This window comes from Thyridium curvatum, assembly GCF_004353045.1.
Source record: "Thyridium curvatum strain D216 chromosome Unknown NODE_37_length_373104_cov_81.786046, whole genome shotgun sequence".
Lineage (NCBI taxonomy): Eukaryota > Fungi > Ascomycota > Sordariomycetes > Thyridiales > Thyridiaceae > Thyridium > Thyridium curvatum.
This window is the reverse complement of record NW_022156792.1, coordinates 324368-346532: the sequence shown is the minus strand read 5'-3', so window position 1 is coordinate 346532 and position 22165 is coordinate 324368. Positions and strand designations below refer to the sequence as shown.

Below are 22165 nucleotides of genomic sequence, written 5' to 3'. Positions count from 1 at the left end.
TGATGGTCCCAAAGACGAGGAGCCTGATTTGCTGGGTGGGACCCACTCGACGGATTCCCTCGCCATTGCTTTACCGAGGTGGAGCCGCTTCAACTTTTTGGGGCGTATTCATCTAACGAGGCGTGAGACTCTCGATCTACTCTCATGTGAGCGAGCTGGTCCCCTCAAAACCACAAGAAAAGCGATTGCAGGGGTTTGTTTAAGTCCCGGTTGGATGTTCCGTAGAGGAGGATCTTCAATCAAATTCCAGGTCTGTTTGACATAGAGCAGTTGCCCTGTGAAAATCTATCGCGTTCTATCCATCCGTACGCCGCGACAACCATTTCGTACACATAAAGTACACACTATTGTACAGATATCTATCTATGTCTTGTCGTCTCGACATGCCCAAACCTATCTCTCAAGACTGCATTTCTGGCAGCTCTATTGGCATAACATCTTCCATCTTGCGCAGGATAATCTGGTATAAAAACAGCATGCATCCGCTCTGTATGCTTGTCCAAACAAATCGAGGTCCGACTCCGCGAAACCAACCGCCCAAGCCCTCGGTTCGGTAGATGAGCTTGAGTCCCGTGTATACGGACGAAGTCTCGAGGGTGACTGCTCCTGGCCGGGGAGTATGCGTTGACGGCGACGACGTCGAAATGAGACGCTTTTGAGGTTGGCCGGTGGAAGTGCCGGCATGAGCTTCCGTTGTGTGCTTGACTGGTGCATCTGGAGGGGTTGACGTCTTCAACTTGCCCAGCCCAGCATCGGCCGCACCCGAAGCAGCCACACTCGGATGCACTTGTGTTTGTAATCGAGTCTTGACGACATCCAGCGGGCAAGTCATCGCGCCCGCGAGACCACCTGCGGCTGCTCCGGTGAGAAACTCTAGGGGCACGCCTATATCCCGACCCTGTTTCCATTGCCGCGCCCAGCTCTGGCCCTGCTCCCAGAACATGAACTGCAAGGCAGAGAAGGGCAGATCCCTGTAGAGAGTGGCTTTGTACCCGTAGAACAGCGCACCCACACCTTCTTGCCGCGCAATCATCCGGGCTGCATCGACCGTCCCTCGATAGTTGTAGCCAGATCGGAAATATGGGTTGTTGTATCGGCCTTGTAATTGCAGCCGTGTCTTCAGCACCTCGGAGGGTACGTAAACGATAGAAGCAGCAAGGTCACCGAGAAAACCTGCGAAGAGTCAGCTTCCCGCCCGACCACTAAAAAGGAGGCAGCCTGGGCTCAAGACATACCGCTGGACAGGTACGCAATATGCGATTGAACGCCATAATCCAACAGATGACGTTTGCTGAACTCATACGTGCCGAAGAAAATAAGAGTACCCGGAAAGGACCCGAGGAGAGCAGGAAGCCATCCACCGTACAGCCCTCGACCAATACCTTCTTGTCGCAAAATCTTGTAATATGAGGACCCAAGGGATGTGTACTTCGGGGGTATGTGAGGATCGCCCTGCTGGCGAGTCTTGACGGTGTCCAAGCTGTGCATCAACATGTCGCCGCTCGTCCCGCCCAGGCCTCCAGCGAGCATACACTGGCAGAGCGAGATTAGCCTTCAGTCATCGGGATGAGACTCGGGTTCTGTACATGGAGGTAGGGCGGTCGCGCCTCGACATCCGCATTGTCAGACTTCATGTTCTCGGCGAGCCGGTCCTTTCCTGGAGTACCGTCCGAAAATCTGGTGACTGCTGAAGGCTCATCGTCGAGAATGCCGACTGCAGGGCTCAGCGCCGCAGCATTGGAGGAAGTTTGGAAAGGCGAGGCAAAACTAGACGTCGAAGAACCTAAGACCATTCCTGGTCGATTTCGTCTGAGGGGAAAGGAAAAAGAGAAACGCGAGAAAAGGCGGACAAGGGAAAGAACCGCAACGCGGGATCGAGGATCAAGTGAGTGGCCGGTGTCGCGAATTTCCGAGATGTCAGGTATTGTCAGGAACGGGCGAAATTTGTTAAGCACTCGGAGCCTACGGTGATGGTTTTGAAGTGGCCCGTGCGCTATATGGTGTTCGGGGCCGAGGTGGGCTTGCGCCGAATTGCTCCATGTTATCGGGGCTCAACTAGTTGAACCCGCCCGATGATGATGACACAGGAACAGAAACCTGCGATGGAATTGTCGCAAGTGATGTAGCACTGACAGTGCATCTTGGGCCATTGGGACTTTTGGTCATTCGTCCTCGTGATCATCCCTCGTCGGGTTTGCGTACCCTTCCTGATATCAAACCATCCAGAGTCAAAGCGGCGGATCATGTAATCATTAAGGCAAGGCTTCATTCATCACGGATCGTTGATGCCTTTTTCTTACCATGTACAACATAACAAAAGGCAATAATGTACAAAAATTCTGTAACAGCGTCAATGCAGCGGTTCCAGGCCAGCTCGGTTGCCCTCAATGGGCTGTGCCGACTCTCCCTGAAAACTCCCACCACCGTACCCTACCGGCCTTTCTGAAAGGATATAGAATATGTGTAATCTTTCCAGTGACAAGACCTGCGGATATGGGCCCATAGGTATTGCTGTCCAAGCTCCTGCCTTCTCCGCCATCTCCTTCAACCCAGATATGACCAGGTGGTACCCGGACATACGAATTAGGGAAAGGCTTGCGCGTGTGGACGATATCGCCTTCTAACCCGATGACTCTCTTGACAGAAATGACGTTGGGATGCACCGGACTCCTAAGAGGCGGCTCTCGTCAGCATTTGGTTCAGACGAAAGACTACCAAATTTCCATATTGTGGGTTGTCAACGCACCGGAGGGAGACTACCATGCCTCGCGCCAGGTTGCTCTGCGCATACAGCTTGTAGTTCAGCACCAGGTCGCGGCGCAGCGACTCGTTGTAGTTGTCGTTCAAGAAAGGGTACATGGAAGGCCCATCGATCATGGTGACCTCGGCGACGCTCGTGTTAAACCATATTGCTAGTGGTATCCAAGTCGCGATGGCCCAAAGGTTCCGCGAGAACGGTCGGAGAAAGGCGGATTGACGTTTCGCCCTGGTCCACGACGGACCAGAGGCCATGTGTATTTGTCTCTAGGAAGGACGGATCCAGAGGCCGCAGGACATCGGGATACCAAGCTGCCCTGGCGAGATGGAGCTTTGTCGAGATCAGGGTCCGACCTGGGTTAGGACGGTGAGGACGGATCATGCGAGCTCCAAGTCAAGCAATAAAAATGGCCCCGCAAAAGCTTGGCCCTCAGGTATGACTCCCTCTTACTCGGAATAATGCTCCGTCCATATTGCATGAAAATCGCCCTGGGCATACATATGAATCACACTCGCATTTTCCGCTGATCAGTCGCACAGTTCAAAAGGCTAGGATCGTCTTCTCTTTTTCTAGGTGATCATCAAAAGGTCGCATTGCCCAAATCCAGCAGCGGAGATCGCCAACGCCAGCTGGTCTGGAGCTGTCAAACGTGTTACATCTATTTCCATCGAGGTGCTTTCGCATTTTGAACTCCGGAAACATGCCCGCCAGAAAAAGTCCCGCTAGCATATGAGCGGTAGATGCCGAACATCCTCCCACGCGCCATGCATGTCATTGTCCTCTTCCATTGTACACCCCGGGAAGCTCTTAAATAGCCTCGGGCATGTTGTCGTCGCTCTCGCTAACGCTCTCGTCACCGCTGACCTCGGCATTCTCCCTCTCCCTCTTCTCCATGAGTGCCTGCAACTCGGCGTCATCCGACTCGGTAACGGCCTTGGGCTCCATCTTGACGACCAGCTTGCCACCAGCACCCTCGATATTCTTGGTGATATCGGCAATGGCCTCCTGCAGCTTCGAGATACCCAGGTGCTTGTCCAGGCAGGTGCTGGTGAGGACATAGAGAGGCGGAGACACGAGCTTGACCTTGACTTGGGTGTCGGCCGTGTTGGCAGCCTCGGCAGTGCGCAGGGCGGCCTTGATGGCATCGATGCCGTCGTAGCCGAAGCAGGTGACCTCGACATCAGCGCGCACTTTTGTCGGCTGCGGGGTGAGACGTTTGCTGATATACGACTTGAGCTCCTCGGCGACCTGCTCGCTGGGGAAGGTGATGTCCTTCCAGACATCGGGGTTGCTAGGATAACTCGGAGTAAGTTGAGGCTCGTCAACAACATTTCACGAGGGCACGTACGTGATGGACAGCTTGAATGCGTCAATAGCATGGCCGTACGACTTGTTCAGAGGCCAGGTGATGGACTCGTATAAGCTCTCGATCGGGACCAGAGTCTTCTCGGCGACGTGGCGCATGATCGAATGGACCATCTTGCCCTTGTTGTAGCGCTCCTCGCACTTGGCGATATCCTCGGGGGACACACGTCGCTTCGAGAGATCGATATAACCCTTCTCCTTGTCTACCCTGAGCACGAGAACGACCTCATTACGGCCAACTCGGATCAACTTCTGGATACTTCGGATACGTCGCCGAGAGAGCTCGGAAAGCAGGATCATGCCATCGATGTCATCGTACTCGAGCAGCTTGACATAGGCACCCATGTCGGCAATCTTTTGCCCCGCGCGTCAGCCTCACTCCTGGGTTTGAGAAGAGGTCGTGCCCGATGCCAAACTCACCTGCCGGACATTGACCATGACAAGACTGTCGATCTCTGGGTATTTGTTCTCGTAGAACCGACAGTTCGACAACGACATATTGTCGGTTTGGCGGTTCGCGCTGGGACGTCTATGTGTGCTCTCAGAGCTCGGTCAGGTATTGCGGGTCGGCAAAAATTCCTGGCTGTTTCCGGGCGAATTATTGGATGAACAGAGACGAGTTCTTGGGGGTGCGACGGGAGGTGAGGTGTTGTCGTTTGTCGTCGAGGGAGATATGGCGTCTCGTGCTGCAAATTCGACGATTTCCGTGAACAGAGTCATCCACCCAAAAAGTTCGAATCTCGAGCGAGGATAGTGGGGGTGGCTCCAGGAGGGGCAAACCTGACTGGCCCGCGCGACCCTGGTCCGGCGTTAGGTCACACTCATACCAACAGCCCTGAAAGTTCAGGCCGCGCCCAAATTTGTGTGGAAGAGGAATATCGTAGTTCCGTCTGATCTCCGCGCTAAACGTCCTCAAGTTCTCCAGGGTGCTCCTGCCAGTGACAGGCCCTACCGGAGCACAGGCTCCAGCCACGGGTCCACTGGAGCTTCAGGCCTTTCACATGTGCGCTATTTAGCCTTAGGTAATGCATATTCACTGACCAGGGTGCGTGGTAGCTTCAAAAGCTTCGAGCCGGAAAACAAAGCTTTCCACTCAACTTCTCTCTTCTCCTCAAAACACTCGCTCAACCACCGATTCTCTCTGGCAAGTCACAGGACACAAACCTTTCTGCCACGTACTTGCTGCCTGCTCTATTGCATGAGCCCCAGGTGCAATTGCTATTCGAGCATATAGAACCTCGGTTTGTTCATATTCGCAAGGACCTCGCCAGTCCTGCATCTCAGACCAACTCCAACGATGCCCTCGTGAGCATAACAGCTCCTGCTTTTGAAGCAGTCTGTTATGAAGTTGAATTCCGGTCATGGCATCCTCCAGCGTTACATCCGTTGGTTCTAGCCTCTCACAGGGCATTTCCATGGCCATGGAATCGTCATCTGCCAGTGCGGCTTCTGCCGTGACCATGGCAAACAACGTGGTGGAAGCCCAGGGCTCCTCTTGGCTTGGTCTCTTTGGACGACTCGTTCTTTTCATACTACAGATCGTGTCGAGCATCCTGTATTTTGTGTTGAAACTGGCGACCTTCTCTCTTCCCAGCCTGCTCTATACTTTTTTCTCCACCACCCTGACGTTCACGCTGAACGCGACAACCCTGTAAGTTTTTCTGGCCTCCTGTTGGCGAGATCGACTCTAACTTAGTCTTCTAGAATGATAATTGCTGCTGCGATTGTTTCTGCTATTACCTGGTTTGTAAGGTACCGTTACCTTACCATGTATGCGCGGCTTCCACCTGAGCCACAGAGGAAGGAGCCCGAGGTGGACCTGTTTCCAGACACGCACCAAGAAGGGACTAAGCCGGGGCTGTCGAACTACCTGGACGAGTTTCTGAGCGCAATCAAGATCTTCGGCTATATGGAGCGTCCTGTCTTCCACGAACTGACCCGCAGCATGCAGACGCGAAAGTTGATCGCAGGGGAGACCTTCAACCTCGAACAGGAAAAGGGATTTTGCCTAGTCGTCGACGGCCTAGTCGAAATCTTTGTCAAGTCTCCGCGCAACTCCCGGCAAGCCCCGGACCCGCGAGTTCGTAGCTCCGTGGCGGACCTGTCCAGTGGTGACGAGGAAGGCGATCTGCCACACCGCCAGCGCTATCAGCTTCTCACAGAAGTCCAGAATGGAGCGCCCATGTCCTCTCTTTTCTCCATTCTCTCTCTATTCACCGAAGATGTGAAGCTGCGGAGTGAGGAAGACAACTCAGAACCGGTGACCGCGATGGGTTCTCGAGCTCATGCCAGGTATCCAATGAGTGCAGACTTCCGGAATATGCAGGCTACACCAGTCTCAATGCCGACCACGCCCCAACTTGACCTCTCAGATGACATTAAAGATCCTGAGCCTCGCCCACAGCCCTCTCTCAAGCCTCCACCGAACGGTGATGCACTGCCAAGTGTGCCTCCCATGACCCTTGAGCCGTCACCTATCCCGGAGCGGGCCCGCCGACCAGTGCCAAAGCGAGTCAGCACAAATTCCGTCCATCCAGACATCATCGCCAGGGCCACTGTTGATACAACAATCGCGATCATACCTGCTAGTGCCTTCCGGCGCCTGATCAGAATCTATCCCAAGGCAACGGCGCACATTGTGCACGTCATTCTCTCCAGATTCCAACGAGTCACATTGTCAACCGCATACAACTATCTGGGCCTCACTGGAGAAGTGCTCCAGACAGAGCGGAACATGCTCAAATACACTACATGTCAACTGCCAAACTTCCTTCGCGGTGACGCCCTGGAGCGGCTCAAGGAGAAGTTCAGTAAAGAAAAGGAGCGGATCGGGGATGACGAGGTTGTCAAGGGCATTGCCCTCCACAACGCTGCGACTGGCCGACGACGAAGATCAACTACAACTCTTAGGAAAGAGGCTGCTCTGCAGGCTTTGACAAAGCAGCGCCCGGCATCGATAGTAGCATCCACAATCGCGCCGCCCCACGAACGGTCGTCTTTGTCTAACCCGAGCCCTGGCGATTTACTGGCGAATCTGCCCACTTCATCACGCCGGGCAGTCGACCGCTCTTCAACAACACTGGTCTCTACCGGAAGCCCACCGCCTGTTGATGAGTCGCTCAGGCGGGATGCCATCTCTCCGCTGACACAGAGAAAGTTCAACCCGTTCGCAACTCAAAAACATGGGCGCATATCTCTGGACAAGCGAGAAGCCTTGGAAGAAGATGGCCTCTTCCGTGAATCAATCCTTGAGTGCATGTTCAAAGCCATAGGCTTGAGCTCAGATGCCGCCACGCCATCGCGAGAGCCGGATTCTATCGAGGCATCACCCCGTCTGGTGTCTTTCGACAACCATCGACAGAGACCAGCACTAGGCAGTAATGCCTTTGGATTTATGGACGCGTATGGCGGATCCTGGGATGGCGACGCTGAGTCCATCACTTCTGGCGGTATAACAGTCAACACTCCAGCCAACGCGCACATCCTGGCTCACGACATGAAAGACGACCTCGAGATTGTCTTCTTCCCTAAAGGCTCTGTGCTGGTGGAACAGGGCGAACGGAACCCCGGCCTGTATTACGTGGTCGACGGCTTTTTGGACATTGGGATTCCCGCAGACGAGACCTCTCCGGATTTGCTGCATCAATCACACCAATCCTCCATCTGCGAAATGGATGATCAGGATCCTTTCATCATGCCACCACGGTCTCGCCCGAGCCAGGTGCCAAGTTTTGTGGATTCCAACGCGAGACGGACAGAATCCGAGGGGAGAAAGGCCGGCAACAAAGCCAGACAGAGCGTGGCCCTCATTAAGCCTGGTGGCCTCGCTGGATATGTTGGGACAATCTCTTCATACCGGTCCTTCATCGATGTCGTGGCCAAGACCGATGTGTATGTTGGCTTCCTGCCGCGTGCATCACTAGAGCGGATCGTTGATAGATATCCCACGGTCTTGATGACGATGGCCAAGCGCCTGACGAGTATCCTGCCCCCGCTGATTCTCCATATCGACTTTGCACTGGAGTGGCTCCAAGTCAATGCTGGCGAAGTCATTTTCCACGAGGGCGATGAGAGCGAAGCGATTTATATCGTGCTCAATGGCCGGCTACGTCTGGTCCAGAGTCGAAAGAATGGAGGGGTCGATGTTCGTGCGGAGTACGGACAAGGCGACAGCGTTGGAGAACTTGAAGTCCTCACAGAGTCAACTCGACCGGGCACTTTGCACGCAATCAGAGATACCGAGCTGGTGAAATTCCCTCGTACTCTATTCAACAGTCTTGCGCAAGAGCACCCCAACATCACCATCAAGATCTCGAAGATCATTGCTTCACGCATGAGAAATCTCGTCGATGACCCGTCGAACGCTGTAGTCAAGGATGCCAGGTCCTCCGTCAACAAAGTCTCGTCTACGCTGAACCTACGGACAGTCGCAGTTCTCCCAGTCACTGCTGGCGTCCCCGTGGTCGAGTTTGGGAACAAGCTGGTCAATGCTTTGACGCAGGTTGGCACACCGAATGGCACGGTGCTGTTGAACCAGGCTGGCATTCTAAACCATCTTGGCAAACACGCATTCAACAAGATGGGAAAGCTCAAGCTGTCCCAGTATCTTGCCGACCTAGAGGAGAAGTATGGACTTGTAATCTATGTGGCAGGTAAGCACAATCTCTCGCAACACTTCCAGACACATCCTACCCAAAAGCAACGCATGATGAGACAATTCATATCCCAAGACTGCCTGTCGATGACGGCCAATATAAACTCTAATTTTTTCCTGACTACGCGTCATACTGTTCACCTTTCACAGAAAATAAGAGCTGGCATATCCAAGATCAATGCTGACTTTGCTCAAATCTGGAAATAGATACAAACGTCAATTCACCCTGGACGCAGACTTGCATCACTCAGGCCGACTGCATCTTGTTAGTCGGCCTGGCCGAAGGCTCACCCGAGATTGGTGAATACGAACGTTTCATGCTCGGCATGAAATCAACGGCGAGGAAGACGTTGGTTCTCCTGCATGCCGAGAGATATTCGGTCTCGGGTCTCACAAGATCGTGGCTCAAAAACCGGGTTTGGGTCAACGGCGGCCACTATCACGTCCAGATGGCCTTCCGCACGCAGGCAGTGACGGACCACCCGCCATCGAAACGAACAGGGCCCAGTCTCAAGGAGCGAGTGCAGACCTTGCAAGCAGAGATCCAGAAATACACGTCCCGGAAAGTCAGGCACAGTCCCTTCTACTCTCCAGATGCCCCATTCAAGGGCGACTTCCATCGCCTGGCCCGGAGACTCTGTGGCAAATCGGTAGGTCTTGTGCTAGGTGGAGGTGGAGCAAGAGGTCTTGCCCAGATCGGTATTATCCGAGCGATGGAGGAAGCTGGCATCCCTATTGATATCATTGGGGGCACATCGATCGGGTCCTTCATTGGCGGTCTCTACGCACGCCATGCGGACGTCGTTCCCATATTCGGTCTAGCCAAAAAGTTTGCGGGCCGCATGTCAAGCATGTGGCGGTTTGCGCTGGACTTGACATACCCGTCAGCTTCTTATACTACTGGCCATGAGTTCAACCGCGGCATTTTCAAGACATTTGGCAAGACGCAGATTGAGGACTTCTGGCTCGAGTACTACTGCAACACAACCAATATCAGCAAGAGCCGGCCCGAGTTCCATACTAGTGGTTACGCGTGGAGGTACGTCCGGGCATCGATGTCGTTGGCTGGTCTCCTACCACCGTTGTGCGACGAGGGCAGCATGCTCCTGGATGGCGGTTACATTGACAACCTGACGGTGTCACAAATGAAGTCTCTCGGAGCCGATGTCATCTTCGCTGTGGACGTTGGCTCCCTGGACGACGATACTCCCCAGGACTTTGGTGACACATTGTCGGGAGGTTGGGCATTCTTGAACAGGTGGAATCCGTTCTCGTCGACTCCGAACCCGCCGACGCTGGCGGAGATCCAGGCTCGGCTGGCCTACGTGTCGAGCGTCGATGCGCTGGAACGCGCAAAGACGATGCCGGGGTGCATCTACATGAGACCCCCCATCGACGAGTACGGGACGCTGGACTTTGGCAAGTTTGACGAGATTGTCCAGGTCGGGTACAGCTACGGCCAGGAGTTCTTGCAGCAGCTCCGTGACAAGGGGATCCTGCCGCTCATTGAGGAGAATGAGGCCAAGAAGGCACTGAGGCGAACCATGGCGCCGCGCCGCGCCAGTATCTAGACTCGCTGAAGAGTAAGGTTGTGGGCAGTGGCGTTGTGTTTTGCCGTGTGATGAGTGTCGAGTCGTTAACAACCATGCACAGCGAGATCACAGGTTCGGATTACTAGAGGTAAACATGTGTTTCGTGACTTGACTTGAAAGTTGGCATCCCATAGACAGATCAAGGGTTTGCAGACTATAGACAAATTGAATCTCTCGATGAAACTTTGGCCAGATCCGTGATGCAGATGCCCGTTCCCATCCCCATCCACGCGACCTGTACTGAAGCAAGGTGAGGTGTCAGTGCTGAACATGAGAAGGTCTGACAAATGCATGGCACAACATGCTGACCGAACACCAGACCTAGGAGAGCACTGCACCGATACTGCTAGGGCCCGGTTATGGAAGGGATGCTTCGGGCAAACAGGGTGCCGCCAGATGGCATGGCCCGTCCCCGTTCTAGGGTAAGCTACCTAGGTAGATCTCGAACAAGTAGCTCTATCGGTTAGGGCCGACCAGCGTCATCGCGGCGGTCTAGGCATGGCGGCCCTTTGATTCCCTCACACACAAGCCAATGAACGGGCGAGTTAGCAGCGGCCCCTGTAGCGCGGCGCCCATGACATCATTGGGCATGAGAGCCGAAACGTTCGGCTGGAGAAGGGACATCTGGATCGAGCAAATCATCAATGCGCGGGATGTCATGATGGCATTCTCCCAGCTGCTAACCTCTTCCCTTTTGGCTCCTGAGGTCAAGGGCCCCGACCCGAGAATGGGTGTTTTAGGGTCTTATTAGTCACGATGCTTAGATATGCATGTTGTGGTTGATCGGTCGAACACGATGTTTGGACCTCGTCGAGTGGTATAAAGTATCACACACATGTTTTCTTGGGCGACACACATGCTCCTTCATTCGACCTGTTTGTCCGTCCACCCGCCTCGCTGTGTCACTTCTACAAGGCTCCGCTTGACCGACTCTTTCTCCTCGACTGTTGGCGAGCCATTTAATCCCAAGAGTTGTGTCGACTTTGGTCTCTGTTTCGAAATTTGCCATCCCCAGACGCTGCCCAGATCTTTCACACCCCTTCGGAAAGCTGCGTGGCAACCACCAAAAAACCAGCTTGTTCAAAATTCCAGAGTCTCTGCAGGGATATTTGGTATCTGCATATCTTCCTTGGCAGACTGTACCTGGCATTCCGACCACGGTCAAAAAAACAGGTCCAGCTTACACACCATCTTCTTCGACTCACAAGGCAGATCAGATCTCCTGCGACTGTTCCTTGCATTGCCGACGACCCTGAATTGGGGGGGTGCAGATCACATATTCCCCTGCAAGGGACGACAGGTTTTTCTATCATAGCCTTTCGGAAAGTGCAATTATTTCCAAATCTGGCAATTTATAAACAAAGGGACCGACATCGACACAGCTCCATCCAAGTCTCGACCTGCGATCCGCGTCTCTACCCAGCCTAGGACGCATCAAGCACCTTACTTCTTCAACAACTTGACCCTCGCCCGGGAGCGAGATACACAATACCACCAAATCGGGATAGGGGAAAAAAAAACACCCAGTGTCGCCAAGACAGACCAGAGAAGGGAAGACCCCCGTCATGGCGCCCAACCTGCCGGACCCGCGGCCCTCCAAGGCCCACCCGGACCACCGCGAGCACCGCAAGAAGCTCGAGAAGGAGCACCCCTTCACCTGGATGCCGGGTGTCGTGCTCGGCCTCATGGGCGTCACCCTGCTCATGAACGTCGAGAAGGACGTCGAGAGGCGCGAGCAGCGCCACCGCCGCGAGAACGACGAGGACCGCGACCGTGACCGCGACCGTGACCGTCGCAGGGCCCGCGACCGCGACCGAGACCGAGACCGAGACGACGACGGGCGGCGCGGCAGGCGGGACCGCAGCTACGAGCGCCGCCGCCCGCACTCACAGCACTACCGGGACGGCGGCGGCGACGGCGACGATGACGACCGCCGCCGGCGCCCCCGGAGGGGCAGCTGGGGTCCCGAGGTCCGGAGGGGAGCCGGCAGGCGGGACGGATCGGTGCCGGTGCCGGACACGTACCCGTCGCCCTCGCCCAGGGACGTGTACTACAGGGACAGGAGCCGGGGTCCGGCTGCGGCGTCGCCGGCGGGCCCGTCGCATCCGCCGCCGCCGCCGGCGCGGAGGATGGACAGGCGGAGGAGCTTTGAGCGGCAGCGCGGCGGCGGCGGCGGCGGCGACAACCCACCTCGGCGGTCGGACACGGGTCTGTACGCGCAGAGGGGATTCCGGGCCGAGTTTGATGGCGACGACCGGAGGGACTTTGACGGCGGCGATGGGCGGAGGATCTATCGGTACTGAAACGGGGAAACGGGCGTTCAGACTTTTTGATTCATGATTCTGTTTAACGACTGGTATGACGTTTCATGAGGATACACGGGGGAAAATGGGCACATACACATACATATGGATGGATTGGGCAACACGGGATATTGGGCATCGCGATTGATCGAGTCTCGAGTTTTTGGCATAACGATCACACAGACCGGCGTTGTAAGCGGCAAACGCATGATTTCCTCATGAATAACGACAACTTCAGCATGGCATTTACATGTATGTATTATTATGGACACTGCCGATATTAAGGGTTTTTGGTTTAGCCATCAAACACACGATTATCGCCATGCATGATCGAGATAGATTGCCCAAAGGCATTGCATTCATGCCGAACAAGCATTGCTTTCCCAGATCTATTTAGTACCGAGATGACAATCCCTTCATTGGAAACCCGCTGCAATGACGAAACAAACAACATGATCCGAGCCTACACATACAACAACAACAACATCTGCCCCCCTAAAAGCGACATCACCTCCTACTTTCAAGCTCCACGCCACCAAGCTCCTCGCCCACGTCCTCGGTCCCGTCCAGTATCTGCCCACTCCCGCCAGCCGCCGCCGGCCGACTCCCGCCGTCGAAAGACCCGCTCAGCCGTATGCGCCCGCCCGAGACGGTCGACACCTTCCCCGAGACCCAGCCGCCGACGCGCTGCATGAAGTGCCACACGCGCTCCTGCACCTCGGCCATGCCGTCGTCCTGCGGCTGGGAGCCCGCGTGGTCCGCGGCCTCGGCCTTGAACTGGTACCGGAGGCAGTCCTTGACCGTCACCATGCCCGACAGGCGGCCGTGGTACTCGATGAGGATGACGCGCGGGCCGAGCTTGCGGAACAGCTCCATGACCGTCTCCAGAGGCAGGCGGGGGTGCACGGTGACGGGGGTGGTGTCGACGTAGGGGCTGAGATCCACGGTCCCGTGATGAGCAGCAGCGGCAGCGGCAGCGGCAGCGGCAGCAGCAGAAGTAGACGGCAGATCGGCCTCGGCGGCGGAAGCAATGGAGGACGACCGAGCGGCGTGCGTGAAGGTGCACTTGGTGTCCGGGCTCGCGCCGCCAGGCTGCTTCTTGACCTTGTCGACAGCGTAGCGCAGCTCGGTGCTCCCGATGTAGCCGACCAGCAGCTTCGACTGCATGTCCTCGACGATAGGGAAGCCCTGATAGCGGTCCTGCTCGAGCAGGGCCTCAATGGCGCGGAGGCTCATGCCCGTGGCGGGGATAGCGACCACCTTGGCAATCATGGCCCGGGAGACAGGGACGCCAAAGTTGTGCTCCTCCTTGTTGTCGAGGAAGGGGAAGCCGTTGAACCAGATCATGCGATCGGCGATGCCACCCTTACCAAACAACTCGCTGACAATCTTGGTGGTGCCGACGACGATCATGGTGGGCAGGATGTAGGTCAGGGCTCCCGTCAGCTCGAACATGATGACCACGACCGATACAGTGATGTGCATGATGCCGCTGAGGGCCGCAGCGGCGCCGAGGAAGGCGTATGTGCCTGGTGTTATGCAGGGCACATCCGGCTGACAGGCGGCGAAGAAGGCGCTCTGGGGGTTAGCATCATAGAGTGCCTGGACGATGATGCCGACAGATCGTCCGAAGTAAGCGCCGATGGCCATGGATGGAACGAAGATACCGGCCGGGACTTTGGAGCCGTACGAGATTATGACTAGGAACGTGCGGATGACAGTGGCTAGGACCAAAGAAAGCCAGTTACCGAAGCGGTGGTCTGCTTCACAAAGGCCGTGAAAGTCCTCTGCTCCTTCGCATTCCAGGAACAGGATGCTCATGCTCTCGGTCATGTCGATCCGCAGAAATGCATTGGGGTAGCAGATGATGGCTGTGCCGACAGCAAGCAGAGTGGCTTCTAGGATGCCATACTGGGTCAGATACTTCTTGCGGAACGCCACAGCCCGCATGTTCCACTTCATGACGAAAGCACCGTACAAGCCGCCAAAGATGCCGACAATGACGAAGAAGAAGAGCTCGAAGAAGTGCCAAGACCGATCATAGTGGACCTGGAACATGACAAGCTGACCCGTGCGGAAGGGGTTCATCGCTGCTAGGACGGCCGTGGCGACCAGGGCACAGAAATAGCTGCGCCAGAGTGTCTTGAGAGGAAAATGGCTCGACATCTCCTCGAGAGAGAAGAGCACCCCGCCAATGGGGCTGCCGAAGGCGACGGCGACACCAGCAGCGGCCGAGGCGCAAAGGATCTCGCGGGTTTTTGAAGCACTGAGCCGGTACTTCTCGAACATCCTCGATATGACATTGCCGGCGGCCACGGCGTAGTGCACACTGGGGCCTTCTTTGCCCACAGACAGGCCCGAAGCGATGACGAAGGGCAGTGAGAGGGACTTGATGAGAAAGACCCAGAATCCAAGGAAGCCCTTCATGACGAAGCCGGCAATGATGACTTTGATCTCGGAGATGCCCGAGCCCGCTGCATATGGGGCGTAGCATCTCACGAGCGTCGCAGCAACCCAGGCGAACAACCCCGCGAGAATGATGTATATGATGTAGTTGAAGGGCTCGAACCCCGTCCACCGATGCCACTCGGCGCAACCGTTGTCTTCGCCCCAGCAGCAAAAGTCCTCGTTGAGATAGAAGGCCGTCGTGCAGTACCCCATCTTGATATCAGACAGCCACTCCGCGGCTATGCTCAGGAAGGCGGCGTTGAGCCCGATGGCGATGCCGACGAGGGTGATGACCAGCCAGCCTTGCGCCGCCTCGTACGAATCCCACAGCCGATCCCTCCAGTTGACGTGCCCTGCGCTGTACAGTCCCTCCATCCGTTTCCGCCGTGCCTTGCGGCGCAGCTGGTCCCTCGCCGCATCTTGTACCCAGTCTATCGTAGTGAAGTCCTCGTATCTCTTGAGCTTGGCGATCTCCTCGGTGATTTGATGCGCGGCCGCCGCACCACCCCCACCATTGTGGCCGTCGCCCTCTTCGGCGGCGGACACCGCAGAGGACAGCCTAGAGCTGACTGAAGCGTGGCGCTCTGGTTGAGGGCGGCTGGTCGAGTAGGAGGACGATCTGAAGTTCATTGTGCCAAGCTCCGCAGCGCAACCATGGTGGGAGCTTCGCCAATCCCGTCTGCTTGGCGGGCGATGTGCGCGCCTTGCGATTGGTGCGGCGTGTGAGAGTCTTTGTGTGTCTCGATCTTGACTGCGGTGGAAGATTCCGTCGGGTTGGCCAAGACGAGATTGTCGTCCGTTACGCTATGGGAATTGTAGGTACAAGTATGCAATGTAGTCCGAGTAGCTTCAACGATTGAAGTCGAGTCGAAGCTCGCACCCAATAGAGCAAGGCGGCGGGTGATGTAGGCTCCAGCCACTACCAGCCCGCTACCTTAGGCGTGCCGCCTCTGCAGCCGCCTGTGGAATTAGCTCCAAGGAGCTGGAGGCTCTGGCAACCCTGTCCATTTGCGACTTCCCCACCCGGGCTGAGACCTCGTTACAGAAGGGGCTTTTTCAATGGTACCGCTTTCGAGTCGCGCGTCTGACTTTGGGCTAAGCGCGTCAAAACCACTTAAAATCGCACCCTCAATTCGGCTCTGAGTATCTCATATATCACCATCATACAAACCAACCACCTCGAACTGACGCTTGCCTGCTGTGATTATTCAAGGGCCATTTCCATCGGAAACAGAGTTCTTTCCATCAAATCGACAGGTCGACGGCCCTAGCACATTCACCTGGTAACGATACGCCGGCACCGGGCAGACCGACCTTCACTCAAGCAGGTACTTCTGAAGACGAACCTAGTCTCAACTGGTTTATATCATAATCCTCAGCCGGGAAGCAACCCAGCGCTTGACTTTCCTCATCATGCCTTACAACACGACCGCCATCCCGCCCAGGAAGGAGGTGACAGGCACAACTCAGCTGCCGTGTAAGACACTTGCCGATCCGTGAGAGCTCCCCTCCGGCCTGTTGCTGACCTCCAGTCGCAGTGTCAAGAGTGAAGAAGATCGTGGCCGTAGACCCAGATGTCAACATGTGCTCAAACAATGCCGCGTTCGTGATCACGCTGGCAGCTGTACGGCTCCCTTTGAACTTTCCAAACGCAGTCCCTGTCATCACTACGGCCTAACACACCTTTCCGCAGGAGCTGTTCATCCAACATCTCGCCACCGAGGCACAGAACATGGCCAAGCTGGAGCGTAAGCCGCGCCGAAACATCCAGTACAAGGACCTAGGTGAGTTGGTCTTTCCATGTGAAACACATACACCAAAATTCGTAGCTTGGCTGCTGACCCCCCGTGATACAGCCAACGCGGTCCAGCACGCAGACAACCTCGAGTTTCTCGAGGACGTCATTCCCAAGACCGCGTCCTACCGGCAGGTCAAGGACCAGGTCGCCGCCACGCAGGCCAGACTCCGAGGCGATAAGCCCGCCGAGGGGTCGCAGCAGGCCAACGGCGCCAGCAAGAAGCAGCAGGCCAAGTCGGCGGCGCCGCTCGTCAACGGCGGCGGCAACCTGAACGGCTTTGCGCAGTCGGCGTCGTCGAGGTCCATGCTGATGGAGGAGGACCCCAGTGCGCAGTTGGAGCTGGAGATGAGGCAGGCACATGGGCAGCATGATGGGGACGTTGAGATGATGGGCTAGAGACCGCAGTTGTGACAGAGGCGGATTATGATGAAACTGAAGCAAGAACAGTGTAATGTCACAAAGCGTATCATTTTCTCCAAGTGCCAACAATGTTCGGCCCAATATTCTTCAATTTTGAGTGAACACCGTTTCATAGCTGTTTTCCCAGCCTTGATGTCTTTTCCGGATGCATGTACCTATGAACGCCTGTAACCCAACAAGACACACACCGACCAGAAGACCGAGAGGTAGATACGCGCAGAAAAGAAAAAACGTTAGAGGATCCCCTCAATCCAAAACCTACTCCTCCATGGCATCTCCGGCGTGGATACCCGTGGGCAGCCTGCCCTCGTTGAGCTCCTTCTCCAGCCGGATGATCTCCTCGAGGCTGTCGGCCTTCTTGATGCGCTCCTGCAGGCGCTGGCGCTCCGCCTCGGTGAGCTTGATGCGCGACAGCTTCGACGACGAGGACGAGGACGTGGGCGCTCCGTTAGACATGGCCACGTCAAACGTCCTCGACTTGGTGCCCGCGATCCGCGACGCCAGCTCCGTCGGCTCCGCCGCCGTGCCAAACAGCTCCGCCGCCTTTTGCCGCTCCGCGTCCTTGACCTTTTGGTAGTCGAGGAAGCGCACCGTGGGGCACCGCCAGACGACCCAGTACCGGTAGTGCTGCATTGCTCTCCGGTTAGTTTTCCCAACAGCATTTTGACATGGAGGGCCGCAGAGCGTGTAAAGGATGGAGAGAACCCACCTCCTTCTTCGTGACAGGGTTCTCCAGCAGGACGAGGTGTGTCAGCCGCTTAAAATTACCCAGGCCGTCGAGGTCCGCCAGCTCGGTGAGGCTGTTGGACGTCAGGACCAGGTTCGTCAGGTTTGGTATCGAGTTGGCGAGCGTGGGCTGTATGCTGTTGATGCGGTTGCGCGCCAGCAGCAGGGTCTGTATCCGCGGGGACAGCGGGAAGTTCCCCAGCATCGATATGTCGTTGTCGGTGAAGTCTATCGCATCTTGGGGCTGTCGGTCGGAGAACATTGTCAGTAAACGAGGCGGCACGCGACAGCTAGACGGGGAATGGAATATGCAAGACTTACGCCGGCGACACCCAGGTTCTCAATGGCGGGTATTCTGTGACCTATTGCGATTGCGCAAGAACACAAAGGTTCGATATCAACTCTGCACTTTCAGGGGATCATTGTGTAGTATCTGTTCTTTTCAAACGCACCTCGGAGATCCAGCTCGCGCTCCTTGAGCGGGTTGAGGTAGGAGAGGGAGTTGTTGATGAGATCGGCCGTCAACCTCATCTTGGCTAGGGTGTTACCTCTCAATCGGGGATCTGTTGGTCTGCCTGTTCTTCTGTGTCGCTCGCGACTGCAATCAAGCGAGAGTCGTCGGGGCGCGTCGAGTATGGTCGTCTAGGGTACCGTCGATATCGCGAGGCTGAAGGTTTGGAGCACTGAAATTTTGGCGCCCCGCCATACAAACAGGTACCTCAAGAGGCGCACGGACCACCTACCTCACTACCCACGAATCATGGCCGAGTAGATACATACACCAACTCGTTGCCATGATGCTTTTCTTCTTCTTCTTCAACATGAGTGACATGGAATAAATGGCAATGTTCTCGTGTCTGGCCTCACCCGAAAGACGAGGCGTTGGCCTTATGCTATATGCGAAGCCTTCAGCGATATCACAATGCTGCTCAGACTGATAAAGTATGAATGAAGTATGTTAATGCTAAGCATTGATCTATGAGGAAACTCCGAGATAGGAATTTCTTCGATATATAAGGCGCAAATTATACGGGATATGTGGTGTTTTCATCTCGATGCTTCATCTAAATCTCCGAGCTCAGGGACGTCCTCATCCGACTTCTCCTCATCCGACTCCTCATCGTGATACTCGGGCTCGAAGCTGCTATTCCCGCCCTCAGCTTCAGAGATGGCAACCTCTCCCGTCTCGTCTGCCTTGCTCTCGTCCTTGCGCCCGATAATGACGTTACCTGCCACGAGGAGGGACGCTCCCACCCACCACAGGGGCGGCAACGACTCTGAAAAGATGGCAAGGCCCAGCAGGGCGGTGATGACAAAGTTCGTCGAAGTATTCATGATTGATACTTGCGTCGTCGAGTGACCGCGGGCAAGGGCCTGCGTGAAGAGAGTCCACATCTGGCGATGTTGTCAGCACGTGAGAGGTGTGAGGCGGCAGCACCAAATCGCCCGACTTGAGGAAAGCTGCGCAAAGGGCAGGCAAGCAAGCAATTGTAGAAATAGGGACGAGAAAGAAAAGCCTTACCACTCCGTTGAAAACCAAGTTGAGGCCGAAAAACGTCTGTGGACATATCTAAATGTCAGCCGTCATTGATTCTCAAGAGCAGGACTGAGCAGCATTGCGGGAGACCTGGGTTGGACATACGCATCGTACAACTAGTTCAACAACATGAGCGGCAGCAGAAAGGCCAAAGAAGTGGGCAATGCCATTTGCCAGTGTAGTTGTCAGTTCGGTTGTCGTCCTACAGCCAGGATGTCAGTCAATGTAGAGCGTCGTAAGCCGTACAATGGCAAGATTGACGCCACGAGAGACAAGCACTTCCGAAAGCAAGAGGACGTACAATTTAGCAAAAACCCCGTTGAACGCCGCGCAGGCGCCGCTCGCAATGGCAAAGATGATCCATTGATTCCGGCGGCTCCAGGCCTCGGGCTGCTGGCCGGGCATGTCGCCGGAAGTGGCGGCGGAAGCCATGTGCTCCGCAGCTGAAGGCTGGCGCGCAGCGTGTTGAGCCTTGTCCCCGTTCGTACCAGACGAGGGGCGGGCAGAGGTCGCAGTAGAGGTCGCACGCGCAGAGGAGGAGGATGATGATGTAGAAGGAAGGGAAGAGGAGTTTCGATCAGTCTGAAAAGGCTCGGCCCCGTTATGGGGTTGTCCAGGCGGCTGCGTTTGTCGTTGGCGCAGCATAATATGGAGCTTGGCGTGTGCGGATGCAAACACGAGTAATAAAGGAGCGAGGAGGACTGAGTAAGGCTCTGGGACCTTTGTAGGTACCTACCGAGCTTCCCGCCTGTCAACCAAACCCTTGGTGCTACTGCCACGCGGACTTATTTAGGAGCCGCACGAGATCAACGGCGACAATGCACTTGTACTCGTGAGCAGGATGTCTCGGGGCGACGCAAACACACACCACTGGCTTGTTTGAGGACTCTCGCAAGGTTGAGCGCCACTACAGCAAAACCCTGGCCCAGGCTACCTAGGTAGTGCCAGCCGTTACGATTGGTGTGCATGGGTGCATGTCCTGAGGGGTAGGTACCTCTTCGAGACGCTAAATCTCCACATGGAGATATCGATGGATACCAATGACGACGGCCGCCGAAAGAGTCCAGTTCATGTTGCCAGGTAAATACTCAAGAGATGATTTAATTCATCTGATGTCCGTCTAGGTATGGCAATCTGGCAATACGTCGAATCGAGGCTATACCGTGTTAGCGATTCTATACAGCCAGCATTTTACCTGGTACAATTGATCAAGGTAATGAGGCAGCTTGATTACTTATACGACAAGGGAGACAGCCCTCGCGACCATGCCCGAAAGGCATATTCCAAGTCGAGAATGTTCATGGGCATCGTTATTGATTGTATTGATGTCATTTCCATATGTAGTGCAAGGCGGAGATCTCTTCCCAAACCCGTAACCGGGTGACCTGAACTCCAGTTCTCTCGACCTGGTAAACCCAAACCTCAAAAAGAAAAACCAACGCCGCTTAATGCAAATCTGGCGAGATCGAACAGACTCATGGGCTGCGTTATTGCAGATATCCCGTACTCGATCGCCAGTGCTCCTAGTTTCACAGTCTTCATCCTGACTGAAGACAGACCCATCTCCGTTCCGGTATCGGCCCTCCCAACCCCATAGACTCGCTTCGTCGGGTGCCTCGATAATCGGTGTAATCAAAACCATCATGTGTTAGCTGGACGGGCGTTACAGGAGACGATCTTGATCTTGTCCGCAGTGACCGTCGAGCCGCCGTTTTCCATCTTGAACGAGACGTTCTTGATCAAGAAGGTCCAGACCTCATCGCAGAACCGGTAGGTATCCAGAGATCCCTGTTTCGAATTAGCCATGCTCTCACCTCGACTCTCCTCTCGCATCACGACTACAAGACCGAACCTCGCTTGGGGGGCTGAGGTCGGACCGGATGCGCGGGGGATGGAGATTGCCCAGGCATGCATGTGAGGCGAATTCACCTTGAACGTCAGCCGCGACTTGACCTTGTCCTGCAGGGTCTCGGCGATAGCGCGATCAAAGTTTGCGAGAATCTTCATCGCCAGCTGAGGGTCGATGCGGTTCTCGCTGATGAGGTCGTCGAGCGTGTCTGTGAGCGCATAGCCGATGCTGCGGAAACGTTGGGGGCCGCGGCCCCCTTGGGTTAGCCATGGGTCCGAATGCAAGGCATGTGTATAGCAGAGTCAACCAGGTGGCATGTACCTGCTACGGCGGTAGAGCTCGTAGAATGAGGGAGTAGCCATCTTGACCGGTCGCTGTCACAGAGAGGCTCCAAACGGGTTGGTGGTTTGATGGAGGAAGGGAGGGAAGCGCTTAAATACTGCGGAGATAAAGAGGAGGTATGCCTGATAATGGATGAGTCAGCTGGTGGACTCGGTTGCCTGCGTTGGGATCCAAGCCTGGCTGATGATCAATAGTTCACTAACAATTCTAGGACAGCTTTGCGAGTAGAAATATTAGTGAGCTAGCAGTCCATCAAGAATCCCACGTGATGGAGAGCCCGAGATTGGGGAACACACTTGCCTGTAGTTATGTACCTGTGTACTCCGTACCTCTCTCTGCAGCCAGCTAGCTCTCCAGTGACCTGGCCTGTGCT

General features: G+C 55.5%; 9 protein-coding genes across 9 annotated transcripts; 3 read left to right on the top strand and 6 right to left on the bottom strand.

The window, feature by feature from the left end:
* Positions 1 to 400: 400 nt before the first annotated feature.
* Positions 401 to 3012, bottom strand: E0L32_006555 (uncharacterized protein; the record flags this gene model as incomplete). The annotated part of the gene is made up of 5 exons (XM_031141200.1): positions 401 to 1173; positions 1236 to 1533; positions 1587 to 1767; positions 2581 to 2670; positions 2747 to 3012. 5 exons carry the CDS (start codon positions 3010 to 3012, stop codon positions 401 to 403), a joined length of 1608 nt encoding a protein of 535 aa, XP_030994840.1.
* A 553-nt stretch (positions 3013 to 3565) lies between these two features.
* Positions 3566 to 4621, bottom strand: E0L32_006554 (uncharacterized protein; the record flags this gene model as incomplete). Its single annotated transcript, XM_031141199.1, has 3 exons — positions 3566 to 4049; positions 4107 to 4477; positions 4544 to 4621. 3 exons carry the CDS (start codon positions 4619 to 4621, stop codon positions 3566 to 3568), a joined length of 933 nt encoding a protein of 310 aa, XP_030994839.1.
* An 863-nt stretch (positions 4622 to 5484) lies between these two features.
* On the top strand, positions 5485 to 10348 carry E0L32_006553 (uncharacterized protein; the record flags this gene model as incomplete). Its single annotated transcript, XM_031141198.1, has 3 exons — positions 5485 to 5774; positions 5828 to 8775; positions 8985 to 10348. The coding sequence occupies 3 exons, from the start codon at positions 5485 to 5487 to the stop codon at positions 10346 to 10348; spliced, it is 4602 nt and encodes a 1533-aa protein (XP_030994838.1).
* Positions 10349 to 11934: 1586 nt separating this feature from the next.
* Positions 11935 to 12672, top strand: E0L32_006552 (uncharacterized protein; the record flags this gene model as incomplete). The annotated part of the gene is made up of 1 exon (XM_031141197.1): positions 11935 to 12672. One exon carries the CDS (start codon positions 11935 to 11937, stop codon positions 12670 to 12672), a length of 738 nt encoding a protein of 245 aa, XP_030994837.1.
* Positions 12673 to 13179: 507 nt separating this feature from the next.
* Positions 13180 to 15750, bottom strand: E0L32_006551 (uncharacterized protein; the record flags this gene model as incomplete). Its single annotated transcript, XM_031141196.1, has 1 exon — positions 13180 to 15750. One exon carries the CDS (start codon positions 15748 to 15750, stop codon positions 13180 to 13182), a length of 2571 nt encoding a protein of 856 aa, XP_030994836.1.
* A 783-nt stretch (positions 15751 to 16533) lies between these two features.
* E0L32_006550 (uncharacterized protein) lies at positions 16534 to 17314 on the top strand (the record flags this gene model as incomplete). The annotated part of the gene is made up of 4 exons (XM_031141195.1): positions 16534 to 16597; positions 16653 to 16744; positions 16814 to 16904; positions 16950 to 17314. 4 exons carry the CDS (start codon positions 16534 to 16536, stop codon positions 17312 to 17314), a joined length of 612 nt encoding a protein of 203 aa, XP_030994835.1.
* Positions 17315 to 17596: 282 nt separating this feature from the next.
* E0L32_006549 (uncharacterized protein) lies at positions 17597 to 18595 on the bottom strand (the record flags this gene model as incomplete). The annotated part of the gene is made up of 4 exons (XM_031141194.1): positions 17597 to 17965; positions 18048 to 18308; positions 18386 to 18426; positions 18517 to 18595. The coding sequence occupies 4 exons, from the start codon at positions 18593 to 18595 to the stop codon at positions 17597 to 17599; spliced, it is 750 nt and encodes a 249-aa protein (XP_030994834.1).
* A 516-nt stretch (positions 18596 to 19111) lies between these two features.
* E0L32_006548 (uncharacterized protein) lies at positions 19112 to 20246 on the bottom strand (the record flags this gene model as incomplete). Its single annotated transcript, XM_031141193.1, has 4 exons — positions 19112 to 19459; positions 19587 to 19634; positions 19707 to 19803; positions 19903 to 20246. 4 exons carry the CDS (start codon positions 20244 to 20246, stop codon positions 19112 to 19114), a joined length of 837 nt encoding a protein of 278 aa, XP_030994833.1.
* A 996-nt stretch (positions 20247 to 21242) lies between these two features.
* E0L32_006547 (uncharacterized protein) lies at positions 21243 to 21812 on the bottom strand (the record flags this gene model as incomplete). The annotated part of the gene is made up of 2 exons (XM_031141192.1): positions 21243 to 21678; positions 21772 to 21812. 2 exons carry the CDS (start codon positions 21810 to 21812, stop codon positions 21243 to 21245), a joined length of 477 nt encoding a protein of 158 aa, XP_030994832.1.
* Between the last annotated feature and the right edge of the window lie 353 nt (positions 21813 to 22165).